The following is a 14,322-nucleotide window of genomic DNA, read 5'->3' as shown; positions in this document are numbered from 1 at the left end:
TGGAAAGAGTACATTGAAGGCTTCTATGCTGTCTGAGAGTGATTGATGAAGAAACGAGTTGATAGGGAAGAGATAGGGGATCCAGTATTAGAATCACATTTCAAAAGAGTATTGAAAGACTTACGATCAAATAAGGCAGAAGGGATAGATAACATTCCATCACAATTTCGAAAATCATTGGGGGAAGTGGCATCAAAACAGTTATACACTCACATTGGTGTGTAGAATGTATGAGTCTGGCGATATACCATCCGACTTTCATAAAAATATCATCCACACAATTTGTAAGATTGGGTCATTCCATGTCAAGTCACCCAGGCCTTGACACCAACCATGTCAGATTTTGATGAAACTTGGTACAATTACTTCTTTTATCATCCTGAAAGCACTTGTAAAAATTTTTTGCTCTATCTCTTATAGTTTTTTTTTTTTTATAAATTTTTAAAGTTTTTAGATTTGGCGTTGTTTCAGCAGTCGGAAATCGTAACTTAAAACGTGTCCTCACAACTAAAAAAGTTTGTATGTTAAAAAATACTCAATATATCAGTATGAAATTTTGGAATAAGTTTGTGTGTTATATCTAAATGTTAAAAAAATTACCATAAAGATATATTAAAATCTTCCAAATGAAAAAAAATTACAAGTAGTTGTTGGTTTTTTTGTTGATAGCTGATAGAAAGCTCAAATTTGTTTTAAAATACTCTTAATTGTATAGGCTATTAGATAAAAGAAAAATTATGTTGGCTTTTTAACCTGTTCAATAGTTATCTAATTTTTTAAATAATATTAATTATATTTTAAAAATAAAAAGTACCAAGTGAGTTAGACACCAAAAATAAGTTTTTGTCTTCTTGGAGTAACAATGTATGCTTGGATTTTGTTTTGTTATTCCTGTGTTTTGAAGTAAAAAATTATTACAGTGTTAAATAGTGCTTGGATAGTATTTTAAGTTTATTCGAACTTTCAGTAAGTACTGTTACTTAGTTTACAGAGATTCTTTTCCAATATCCTATAAAAGTAACCAGAACAGTAATCAGACCAAAAGTGAAATCAGTATGTCAGATATTCAAACCTGTAGCGTAGGGTTACTTAAAAAATCTGACTGTTTCCAAACAACCTACACACCTTCAAAAAAGTTACAACCGGTACCTGAATTGAGTGAGGAAGAAAAAAATTTGATCCACTTACGATCTGGAATTAATCTGTGTGAATTTAAGAATAGATGTTCACACCACAGCTACTACTTTTTAAATGTTTTTGAAAAGTATCAAACAACATGTGTAGACCCACTAAAAAAAACACAAAAGCCCAGCAAAAGTCGTTGAGAAGTGTAGGCTTGGATCTTTCTAAACAGTTACTGACAAAAAATAGTAGCATAAAACCTGGACAAAAGCTTTGCTCAACATGCCGTAACTTTTGTAAGGAAAAATTAAGAGTTGAAGTCAATGAAAGTGAAACAGATGATGAAGTCATGGTTGAATTAGAATCATTGGAATCCAGAAATGAATCCCTCGTACAAACAAACATTGCTCTTGATAATTTAATTTTAACACCGATAAAGCTTCATGGCTTGTCAGAACAAAGTAAAGGGTCTTATTTTAAAAGGAAGGTTAGTAGTATTGAAAAGACTGCAAAAAAGGCGGTTTCAAAAGCATTAAAATATGATGCACCAAGTTCTGAAGATGACGAAGAAGATACAAGTGTGGTTGAGAAAGCAAAGGATTTTGATGTAATGATTTCTCTTATGAAAGAGAAGATGTCATCTGTTGGAGGTCTAGAAAAATCCAGATTCTGACCTTGGCTCCAGATTCTTGGAGTCGAAATAAAGTGATGAAAGAATTTAATGTAAGTGAGTACATGGTGCGACAGGCTAGAAAGCTAAAATCTGAAAAGGGTATTTTGGAAACTCCTGGTCCAAAAAAAGGTAAAACTCTTTCTGAAAATACAGTAAGACTTGTAACAGATTTTTATGAAAAGGATGAAAGTTCCCGAGTGCTACCTGGAACAAAAGACAAAGTAAGTGTTCAAAAAAATGTGTACATGCAAAAAAGACTCATTTTGTGTAACTTGAGAGAACTCTATTATTCTTTCAAATGGGATAATACCGCGGTAGAAGTAGGATTTTCAAAATTTTGTTTCTTGACACCTAAATGGTGTATCCTTGCTGGTGCTGCAGGCACACACACTGTATGTGTATGCAGTATCCACCAGAATATTAAACTATTATTGGATGCTGTGAAAATTGAAGAATCTTATAAAGACCTAATTAAGATGCTTGTGTGCAACACGGAAAACCAAAACTGCATGCTACATCATTGCGACAGCTGTCCTGCAAATGCTGCACTAACTGAGTACTTAACTGAAAAACTAAGTGAAGATTATGATTTAGAAGAAGAAATTGTAATCAGTCAGTGGGTTAACACAGACAGGGCAGAAATGATCAAACAGTCTATCAGTGTTGAAGACTACATTTCTTTATTGGTTAGGTCATTGGAAAAGCTCACCCCGCACTCGTTTATAGCAAAATCCCAATCAGCAGCCTTTAAAAGATTGAAAGAAGACCCACCACCCAAAACAGCAATTATTATGATGGATTTCAGTGAAAATTATTCCTTTGTTATACAAAATGAGATCCAAAGTTACCACTGGAATAGAGGTGGTTGTACTCCACACCCAGTTGGAGTTTTCCTAGGAAATGAGGAAAACAATGTTTTTGTTTCCAACCACTGTTTTATTAGTGATGACCAAGAACATGACACTGGTTTTGTTAACTTTGTACAAAAAGAAATTACAAAGTGGCTGTCATTACATCATACTGACATTGACTCAGTTCACTACTTTACAGATGGTTGTGCTGGGCAGTACAAAAATAGAAACAGTTTTAAAAATTTGACTGAACACTTGAGAGACTTTAATTTGAAGGCCCAACACTCTTTTTTTGCAACAAGTCATGGGAAGTCAATTTGTGATGGCCTAGGAGGAACTATTAAAAGAATTTTAAGGAAAGCCAGTCTACAGCTTTCAGATGAACAAATAATGACAGCAATCGATGTGTACAAGTTTTGTGAAAAAAATATTGAAAACATTCATTTTCACTTTATTGACAAAAAAGAAGCTGATTTGCTACGGTTAAAAATAGAAAAACGTTTTTTCAGCAACCCGAACCATTCCTGGAACAAGAAGTTTTCATAACTTCAAACCACTTCCAACAAACAACCTTGAAATTAGAAGGACTACAGATAGTGTAAAACCCTCCGTAGTCTTTTCTTTCCATTCTTCTTCTGATTGGGTTCGTGTTGAACCATGCAAATCATGATGGTAACTGGTACTTTGGACAGGTAAAAACAATATTCAATGATGAAGAAGATGCAGAAATTCTATTTCTACATCCTTCAGGACCAGCTGCATCATTTTATTGGCCTGAAAGAGAAGATTCTCGCATAGTGCCTTTGGAGCACATAGTCTGTGTAGTAGACGCACCTCAATCAAGCGGCACTGGAAGAATGTATTACTTCAAAAAAGACTGTATCAAAAGAACTGAAAGCTCTTGGATGAAGTGGAAAAACAGTTTGAATCAGCATTAATGTTTATTAAAAAGACAAAATTACTCAAAAAATTCAGTGTTTCAAGCAATCAGTTGGGTTATACATTAGTGTTGTAAGAACACTATCTTTGTACATAATTCTAATGTAATCTACTATAATTAATAAACATGTTAAAAAGCCATCATTATTTTTGTTTTATCAAGTAGCCTATATGTTTAAGAGTAAATTAAAACAAATTTGAGCATTCTATCAGGTCTGAGACTCTAGATATTGCAATTCTTATAAAACAAAACATCCGTTTAAAAAAAAAAAAGAAAAAAATACATATATATTTTTTTTCATAGAAAATATTAATATATTTTAATAGTATCATTTTTATCTTCAAATATGTATAATAAATAAACTTGCTGCAAAAATTCATGATGTTATCTAAAAGAGTTTTTAAGATAAGCAATTTTAAAGTTTTGAATACAAATTAAATTTACCATTTCCAAAGGTTCGGAAAACGAAAACATAAAAACTTTAAAAATTTATAAAAAAAAACTATAAGAGATGCAGCAAAAAAAATTTGCAGGTGTTGTGAGGATGGTATTAGAACCATTTGAGCCAGATTTCATGAAAATCTAAGGAGGTGGGTGTAAAATTTATTTTTTATTGGGTGATTTGATATGGAATGACCCGATTGCAAGAGCTGACAAGTCTGAGAACTATCACGTGATCAGCTTGACAACTCATTCATTTAATTTGCTCACAAGAATAGTTTACAGAAGAATGAAAAAGAAACTTCAGAATCTCTTAGATAACAGACAATCAGTTTGGCTTTAGAAAAGGTAAAGGTACCAGAGAGGCAGTTCTGATATTACAGCTCAAAATGTAGGTAAGGCTAAAGAAAAATCAAGACATATTCATAATATTTGCCAACCTGAAAAAGCATTCGACAGTATCAAATGGCATAAGATGTTCAGAGTGCTGTGGAGAATAGAGGTAAGCTGTAGGGAGAGACAGGTAATGTACAACATGTACAAGAGCCAAGAGGGAATAATAAGAGTGGAAGATCAAGAACGATGTGCTCAGAATGAAAAGGATGTTAGACACGGATGTAGTCTTTCACATCTACTACCGTTCAGTCTATACATAGAAGAAGCAATGATAGAAATAAAAGCAAGGTCCAAGAGTGGAATCAAAATTCAAGGTGAAAGGTTATAAATGATAAGTTTTGCTATCTACATTGCTATCCTCATTGAAAGTGAGGAAGAATTACAAGATCTGCTGAATGGAGTAATGAGTACAGAATATGGCTTGAGAGTGAATTGAAGAAACACAAAAATAATGACAAGTAACTAATGACATATGGAACAAGGAGGAGGTCAAAAGCAGTCAAGCACTGGCCAAGAGTAGTTTACTAGTATTAAACATAGTCCTTAATTTGAGGAAGAAATTTCTGAGAATGAACTTTTGTAGCACAGGTAGTGAAACTTGGACTGTGGGAAAACTGGAACATAAAATAAGGAATGAGGAGTTTCTATGCAGAATCAGAGAGGAAATGAATATATGGAAAACACTGACAAGAAGAACGGGCAGAATGGTAAGACATTTGTTAAGACAACAGGGAATAACTTGCATGCTACTAGAGGGGGCTGTAGAGGGTAAAAACTGTAGAGGAAGGCAAGAGATTGGATACATCCAGAAAACAATTGAGGATGTAGGTTGCAGGTGCTACTCTGAGATGATGAGGTTGGCACAGGAGAGGAATTCATACTTTTCTTCAGGAGTCATAATGTGTGACACTGTGGACAGACACATATTAGGTATACATATAAGGTACACATAAAGGTATACACATCTTAGCTTTTGGAATTAATAGTTCTTACCTTGTGGAGGAGATGCCCTGGTCCTCTCTACAGCTGTGTGCCCCTTGGGCTGTGGTCTAAGTGACCTGCTCTTTCTTAACCTTCCTCAACCCACCTCTTGCTCCTTCTCAAGGAAGGAACTTTAAGTTCTGAAAGCTAGGAAGTGTATCGCTTTTATGTGTGTCTGTTGACAGTACTACACATTTCACCTCATGATAGTAAGTACTGGCCAGCAATTTTGTCTTTAATTTAGTAATTTTCTTGACTTTTATATATTGATGGCATAAATAGAAAAGGGTATATTTATTTTATATTACATTGATCTCTGGTTTACAGATAGTGGACAGTAGCTGGTTGTCTTCTTGAAGTAGTCTGTGGAACCTTATAAAATCTGTTTATTTCAACTACATTGACATAAAAAAATTAAATTTCCTAAAAGTTTTCCGCACACTACAAAACTTTGTTGTTTTCTTCAACATGGACATGGAAGCCCATTAAAAAATTACTAAGATGCTGCGACATTGCCCCCCCCCCTGCTCCCTGCTCTCTCTCTCTCTCTCTCTCTCTCTCTCTCTCTCTCTCTCTCTCTCTCTCTCTCTCTGTGTGTGTGTGTGGGGGGGGGGGGGGGCGCACGTGTGCGTGTCCCTGCATGCAGGGGATGGGGTACATGCAAGAACACTGTGTTTATATACTTATCAATTACTTGACAATTCCTCTGTGTGTTGAGTGGTTGCTCACGCCTCCCCTTCATTTTTCTCTCCACAGCATTATTTGTATGCCGTATAAGATTTTTCCTCAAACACCTTGTCCCACAACCCTCAGTTGAAAGATAGCTATTTTCATTTGTTTCCCAATAAGGAATTCCCGTATAATATGTGTACATTTAAATTTATGTTTTATGTTGAAGTTGCTCACCAGCCCAAAGAAGTGACAAGAGAGCTGATAGAAGGTTCTTTGAGGCTCTTGAAAACACCACAGTTAGCCACAGCATTAGAAGAGGGCCGGCTGGAGCGAATCCTCAGCCCACGAAATGTGGCAGTAATGGACCAATCAAGAGATCCAGCCAGATCGTGGGACCACCTTGCATTACTGTTGAACACATTACTGCGAGAACAGCTTATGACGCCAGAGCAACTTGAGGATCAGTGTGTTGCCCTTTTGAGGAATTCATGGCCACAGGTAGGACATTCTGCATTGATGTGAAATCCAAACACTGCTTGCAGTTTTCCATCCTTTTCACATGGAAAATTCCTTCCCTTACAGTCTTTGAATTATTGACAAATCTGAGAGCTGTGTGGAAATGAACCTCAGTTGAGCTACAAGGTCTGTTAGAAAAGTGTCCACCTTTGCCAAAAAAAGAAACAATGTGCTTACCAGGAGTATTGGACACCAAATCACTGTCGTAGTAGTTCCCTTGGTACTCCACACACTTCTCCCAGTGGTGCTGTTGTTGCTGCCATAATGTTCTCTTTTGTCTGAAATAACATTCCTTTCAGTGGTCTCTTGAGTTTGGGGAACAGCCATAAGTTGCAAGGAGACATATCAAGGAGCCAGTTGGAAGCAAAGGAATCTGTCCCCTGACCCCCACCCCCACCCCTCTGAAAAAGTCTGAATAAAGTGCAAGGAATGTGCTGGAGCATTGTCATGACACAGGTGCCAGTTTACTGTTAACCACAAATCTGGTCTCTTGGTGCCACACAACATCACATAGGCCATGGTGATTGTTTGACCCTGCAGTGGATACGCCCCGTGTACCACAACACGGAAGTTAAAGAAAGTACTCAGCATCACTTTGACATTGCTGTGGACTTGGTGGGCCTTCTTTGGTCTTGGTGACGAGGAATACTTCCACTGTGACAACTGAGATTTGGTTTCCAGGTTGTATCTGTACACCCAGGAACTGTCACCAGTGATTACAGTGTTCACAAAGTTGGCATCACTGTTTGTGGAGTCCATTATGTCATGTGAGAAGTAGTGTTTACTCCACTGTCAGCAGCTTCGTCATGAATTTCGCCAACACTGTCTTCATGGCCAAATCTTCAGCCAGAAGAGAATGTAATGCCCACCTCTTCCTCAATTTCTCTGGTAGACTCATGATGGTCCCACATCACCATAGCATTCACTTTGGCAATGAACTGGTCATTTGGGCATGTTGATGACTGACCAGAGCATGGCTTGCTCTCGATCAACATCCAGCCAGCCTTAAACCAGTTGTACCACTCCTTAATCTGTATGATGCCCCCCCCCCCACACACACACACAGCATCATCAATGAAACCATCTTCCACCAGGCTGTCGCCCAGTTCCCAGCAAAATTGATGCAGTAGCACTTCTCCAACCATTCCGGCATTCCCGTGCAACGAAAAACCATAGCAAACACTACACACTACCTCACTCAATTGCTGCTTGCCAGCAACTGATGCTATCGACAGGCGGGAAAAAATTCATGCATGCACACAAAGTTTCAAGGTCGGCTCATGCAAATGCTCTAGACTAAAATCCATCAGGTGGAGGGGGGAAGGAAAAAAAAGAAAAAAGAAGAAAAAAAACGAGGTCAGATACATTTCTAACAGATCTCATATAAATAAAATACAGGGACAGTTACAACAAGTTTATTAAGAAAATCTGAAACTGTGCCTTTGAATTACTATTCTACATAAGCACAACTCAGATGTAAGCATTAATCGTATCTCTTAACGAGGTGACACGTTCCCTCTGTGTAAAAATCTTTTGCCTAAGAATGCAGCAAGTCTGCGAATAAATCTTCAAGTTCTTTGTTAGAGCCATATAATTTGGAGCCAAATCTGAACTGCATAACAAGCGTTCAGAAATGTTCTGTTTGAACTGACACACACATTTTTGTGTTTATGGGACAGAATGTGGCCAATCATTGCCCTATAAAATCATGACATCAGTACGCTTGTTTTGAATGACTCTTTTCAGTTTGCGTAATGTCTCGCCATATTTGCCACTAAAACTGTATTACGTAATTGGTTTCACATATCACAAGATTTTCAGTTATAATAGTCATTTTGGATTATCACTGTAGGTGAATGAGAATCAATGTGACCTTCTTGCCATTGCAGCTCTAAGCTCACTGACCTACTGTATGTATCAGTTTTGCGACTGTGCCCACTAATTGGAGGTATCTTTCAAGACAGGTGTAGACATTGATTCATCTTCTCTCCATGTACCGGTAGATGCCATCACCAATCTGTTATCTCCAATGCCACCTTAACCATCCCAGAAGTATGCTTTTCAGTTGGACCCACTGTTCCCAGCAGTCTCCCCAAGCTGTATAAAATACATTTTAGTGACTTTTGAACTATCATAACATTGTGGTTAGATCCTATACCCCACTTAACCCATTACCTTCTACAATGTGTGTATCATTGAGAGGCTCCTATTTGAGTGATAAATGCTTACCAGTACCTACTACAACCAAGGCATTGGTTAACCTGATTTCATCAGAAGGAGAGCTACCTTTGTGATAATCTATGCTGTATTCCAGCTGATAAGCAACCACTTATTGACTTTCTATTTCAGTTGGATGACCAACAAGTTGTCCTTAAGGATGACAGGACACATTGTCTGTATGAGAGCAAGGAGAAAATTGATCCTTAAAATTTTGGGCGTGCAGCTGCAATAAAGCGGCTGGGGTGGATGAAATTAAGTCGGAACTCATCAAATACAGTGGAATGTCAGGTCTTAAATGGCTACACAGGATAATTGAAATGGCGTGGGAGTCGGGACAGGTTCCATCAGACTGGACGAAAGCAGTAATCACACCAATCTTTAAACATGGAAACAGAAAATATTGTAACAACGACAGAGGTATCTCTTTAATCAGTGTTGTGGGTAAAATCTTCTCAGGTATTGTTGAAAGGAAAGTGTGAGTATTAGTTGAGGACAAATTGGATGAAAATCGGTGTGGGTTTAGGCCTCTTAGAGGTTGTTAGGACCAGATCTTTAGCTTTACGGCAAATAATGGAGAAGTATTACGAGTGGAACAGGGAATTGTATCTATGCTTTATAGATCTAGAAAAGGCATATGACCGGGTTCCTAGGAGGAAGTTAGTGTCTGTTCTACGAGATTATGGAATAGGAGGAAAACTTTTGCAAGCAATTAAAGGTCTTTACATAGTTAGTCAGGCAGCAGTTAGAGTTGACGGTAAATTGAGTTCATTGTTCACAGTAGTTTCAGGGGTAAACCAAGGCTGCAACCTGTCTCCACTGTTGTTCATATTATTTATGGATCGTATCTTGAAAACAATAGACTGGCTGGGTGAGATTAAGATAAGTGAACACAAAATAAGCAGTCTCGCATATGCGGATGACTTAGTTGTGATGGCAGATACAATTGAAAGTTTGCAAAGTAATATTTCAGAGCTAGATCAGAAATGTAAGGACTATGGTATGAAGATTAGCATCTCCAAAACGAAAGTAATGTCAGTGGGAAAGAGATATAAACGGATTAGTTCCAAATAGGAGGAACAAAGTTAGAACAGGTGGACGGTTTCAAGTACTTAGGATGCAGATTCTTACAGAATGGCAACATAGTGAAAGAACTGGAAGCGAGGTGTAGCAAAGCTAATGCAGTGAGCACTCAGCTACGATCTACTGTCTTCTGCAAGAAGGAAGTTATTACCAAGACTAAGTTATCTGTGCACCCTTCAATCTTTCGACAGTCAGCGTGAACAGGCTTAGACGGTGGGGTCATGTTACACATATGCGAGAAGCAAGGTTACCCAAGAGACGCATGGGTTCAGCAGTAGAGGGTAGGAGGAGTCGGGGTAGACCAAGGAGAAGGTACCTGGTTTCAGTTAAGACTGATTTTGAAGTAATAGGCTTAATGTCAGAAGAGGCACCAATGTTAGCACTGAATAGGGGATCATGGAGGAATTTTATAAGGGGGACTATGCTCCAGACTGAATGCTGAAAGGCATAGTCAGTCTTAAATGATGATGATGATGATGAGCCGCATAAATTTGACATTTGTCAAACTTATGTGGCTGCATGCCTGAAATTTTATGGATCAGTATTTGTGCCGCGAAAATATGAAGAAGGAGAAATTTTCTCGGCCAGGAAGTGAACAATTGTGTTTTTAAGCGAAAAGCGCTTAATTTTTCTTCATAACTTGCTTTTGGGTTGATTAATTTTGTTTCATGTCGTTCGGGACGGCAGATACCACCCCTAAATTATAATTCTAGAAGGTCTGCAGAATATCCATCTACAGCTGCCATAACCTCAGCACTAGACTTAAGCCATATCCAGCTACAGATTTCCTTAGGTGCAGGTAAAGTTGGAAGTATGACAGAGCTCAGCTGATAAATATGTAAATCTTCCTCCATTTTGTTCCTCAAATATATCTATATTCCCAATGTGAAGTTACCCTTGTGATCAGTTTCATTATTCTGAAGCAAGGTTATGTTTTCCTTTTGTTCCTTTTCTTTTGCAGTCCAGACATTTATTGGTATTTATATTCATCTAGTTACTTCAGAAGACTGGCATATATTCATCACTCATTGTTTTACAGTTTGCTAGTCAGTAAAAAATAATTGCTGTTTCATGTGTGAAAATGTGAACCCTCATTTGACATACAGTTACAAAATCAGCTGTGTCCTTTCTTTAAATGATCTACAAGTTGCTGAGAGATTTGTTTCTCACAATACATTTTGATCGGCATTGAAATGGGACACCTGACAGATAATTTTTTTTTTTTTTTAATATTGAATACTTCATGTTATATATTGTGCTCCTCATGCTGACATTACTGGGGCATCAGTTCTTTTATACACCTTCAATCCCTGTTCACTCTGTACCATGTTGTGCTCTTTTTTTTATATATATATTTCAGTCTGTTTTTATAGCTCTGAGATGGCCTTCATGTGGTCAGTTTACAAGATAAATATGGCTACATTCAAATTCAATTGTCCATTTCATAAAGTAGAAATAAAACTGTAGACTCCATTTAAGCGTTAACAACCCCTTCAGAAATTTTCATGACTACACGTTATCCAAGACAAACAATTTTTCAGTGGTACAGTATGGCAGTGTATTCATTTGAATTAAATACACACACCTGACTAGTTTAAAAGCTGCAGAAAGAAAACTATTCAGCAGACGAGTTTGAACCTTTACCTATGTTATTATATAACATGTATGAATATAATAAAAGCAAAATTTCATTTGTATCAATACCATCCCTTTGCCATGGTGGATAAAATTTCACCTTCCTTTTGTATGGCATCGTAGGGACAGGCATGTGTGAAATGACGTGCTGTCTATCATTCAACTAACAACCATTGTTCAGCTTTCTGTGTTTAACCTGACAGCAAACAAGCTGTCTGTAAAGGTGAATGAATGTACATAGTGCTTGTAATTTACTTGTAACACACAGTGTCCTTTTGTGAGATGTGCTCTGCTGTGCACAAGCTTTATCTATATCTGTGCTTCACACATGAAGAATCAAGATCCTGCCTCCTAGCACCAGGATCCCAAAACCACACTGGTGCTAGCTTGCTTTACACTATCAACTTAATTTGTACATTTGAAACAATGTTTCCTTTGTTCTCTAACTCTCTCTCACCACTACAAAAACTGTTACAATCTATTATTTCTGTTGATGTCTTCCTGTTTCTTTAAGACTTCATTTGCCTCTTTCCTTTGACTTCTACTCACCTTTTTGTTTTACCATTCTTTCCGTCTGCCTGCGTTTTGCCTCTACTTGTAGTTCCAGCTTATTTTTTCTTATTAGCTGTGTTCTATCATTTTCAACTTTGTTGACTTCTGTGTCGTCTGTACTGATTGTTGAACCACTGTTTTTCTATTTTGCGGTCTTCCCTTTGCCCTTGGATTTTTAGATGCCTTTCCTCTAATAATCCGTGTCTTCTTTCACTGGAGGAAGAAAAAACTGAATCTGAAAGCTTATTTTTGCGTTAAGAATTTGTATAAAGAATACTTAAGATTATATCATGGAGCTTCTAAGTGCAATCAATACGAGTGCTGTCTTCACTACTAATTATGATTAAAGACATTGGAGTCCGATAGAAATTATTCAGGATCATTATTTCATGTCACTGTGTATGCTTGTCATAACTGCCTGCACCATTCGCCCTACTTTTACCCTATTTTGTATCTTTTTTATTCTGCACATTTTTTAACTTGCAACAAATTGCCTTCCATGACAAAAGATTGTTCTTGATTAAACTGAAACTAATAAATACTGCAGTCTCTTCAGCCAAAGATACCCCACCTCCATCATCATTATGATTAGTTTTTTATTACTCTAAATGTCACTTAATATGTCTAGTTCCTCATGCAACATCTTTCTCTAGTTCTGGTCTGAGTCTGTTAAAAAAATGAGAGGCAGCTTAGAGTGCAGAACATTTCTTCACACATTTTTTCTTTCATATATTTTCTTACGAGAAAAGTTAAAAGATTATGTTTACAAATAGATGTATACTAGAACATCCTCTATGCAGTGACCGCCAGATGTTGAGTGCAACACAGGAATTGTATACTGCAGCTTACAGTGATTATTTTGAACACATATTGTAGTAAAAAGTACACATATATGTAAAAAAGTGTCTCGTTGCTGTATATCTTAAAGTAATGTACTCCACATCTACAGAACACAGCAATCTGTAAAATCAATAAACTGACATTTATTATTTGTGGGAGGCCAGTGTATTTCGAAATTTATTTTGAAACTTGAAGTTGTTACACATTCACAATAACATTTACGGACAAAAATATGTACTGGTGGAAGGTGCTATATTTATGCAGCTAAACTCATTTTTAATATAAATTTTCAGGTAACTTTGGACAGATTTTCTACGTGCATTAAACATGTCATTGAGACATATCGCAAGGAGAATAAGGATAAGTATGATGACTTTGTGATGCTTATGGAATTAGTTTCTGAATTATGTGATGACATGGAACAGTTTGATGATTTTTAGATTCAGCAGTTTGTTTGTATTTATGTATTTATTTATTTATTTATCTGTATAGACTCTTGTTTAGGAGTACAAAATTTACCCATTTATTTTTTATGAATATGACAAATATGGAAGGCATTTTATGTATTACAAATGGTTACAGGATTGTATTGCATTTATATAATAATTATATTTTTTGTATATATTTTAAATTGTGACTGACTGTAAGAAATTACACTTAGCACTTAAAACTCGTGTTTTGTACCATTTTTAGGGGGAAAAGTCCGTTCAAATTAAACATTTGTGATTATTAAAAAAAAAAAGGTAAAGTTTTTGGCACACAATTCATGAACAAGGTACTGTCCTGACTGCAGGTAGAGTGCAGCCTTTCATTTGCTGTAGAATTAGAAGGGCTAGGATGGCAAGTCCATCACCCTGACCATCTTTTACTCCTAGGTAAGAACCCCAGTACTAAATCTGATAGCAGGCTGATTGGACCTTGAATCGACGTGGAGGGACTGAAACAAGAAAATTTCGCCACTCTTACGGGGACCCCAGATCCAGTCAAGTGCCCTACACATTATACTATTGTGGCCACTTTTACGACTATTAATGTCACAAATATAGTCCTCACATAAAAATTGTGTACTAATTTAAGCATTAAGTTAAGAAACATCAAACTTTTCACACAGCTAAAGAATGTTAATAATGGAGGCATAGAGGCAGAAATAGATAACAGCTTTTATGGAAAACACTTATCCTCTATCTTTTCATTCATGTATGTGTGTGTAAGTTGCATTTTTCTATTGATCTTTGTGAAATATTTGTTATAAGCTTCCATGTGCAACTGATGAAAACGAGTGATAGATAATCTAATCCCCCCTTTTTGTCTCTACCCACCCTCTCTCCTCCTCCTGTCCACACTCTGTTGCTTTCTCACTTCCTTTTAATGTAAAAATCAGAAAGGAGAAGGAACAGAACATC

General features: G+C 36.8%; 1 protein-coding gene across 1 annotated transcript in view; it reads left to right on the top strand.

Moving 5' to 3' along the window:
* Positions 1-13,543, top strand: part of LOC126419927 (codanin-1) — a 178,362-nt gene extending 164,819 nt beyond the window's left edge. The window contains exons 13-14 of the mRNA XM_050087217.1: positions 6,303-6,574; positions 13,213-13,543. Coding sequence (XP_049943174.1) covers positions 6,303-6,574; positions 13,213-13,359 — 419 coding nt within the window. The 3' untranslated portion in view covers positions 13,360-13,543. The remainder of the gene's footprint in view (positions 1-6,302; positions 6,575-13,212) is intronic.
* The last annotated feature ends 779 nt before the right edge of the window (positions 13,544-14,322 follow it).

This window comes from Schistocerca serialis, chromosome 9, assembly GCF_023864345.2.
Source record: "Schistocerca serialis cubense isolate TAMUIC-IGC-003099 chromosome 9, iqSchSeri2.2, whole genome shotgun sequence".
Lineage (NCBI taxonomy): Eukaryota > Metazoa > Arthropoda > Insecta > Orthoptera > Acrididae > Schistocerca > Schistocerca serialis.
Note: the sequence above shows the minus strand (reverse complement) of the source record. Positions and strands in the feature narration are given on the sequence as shown.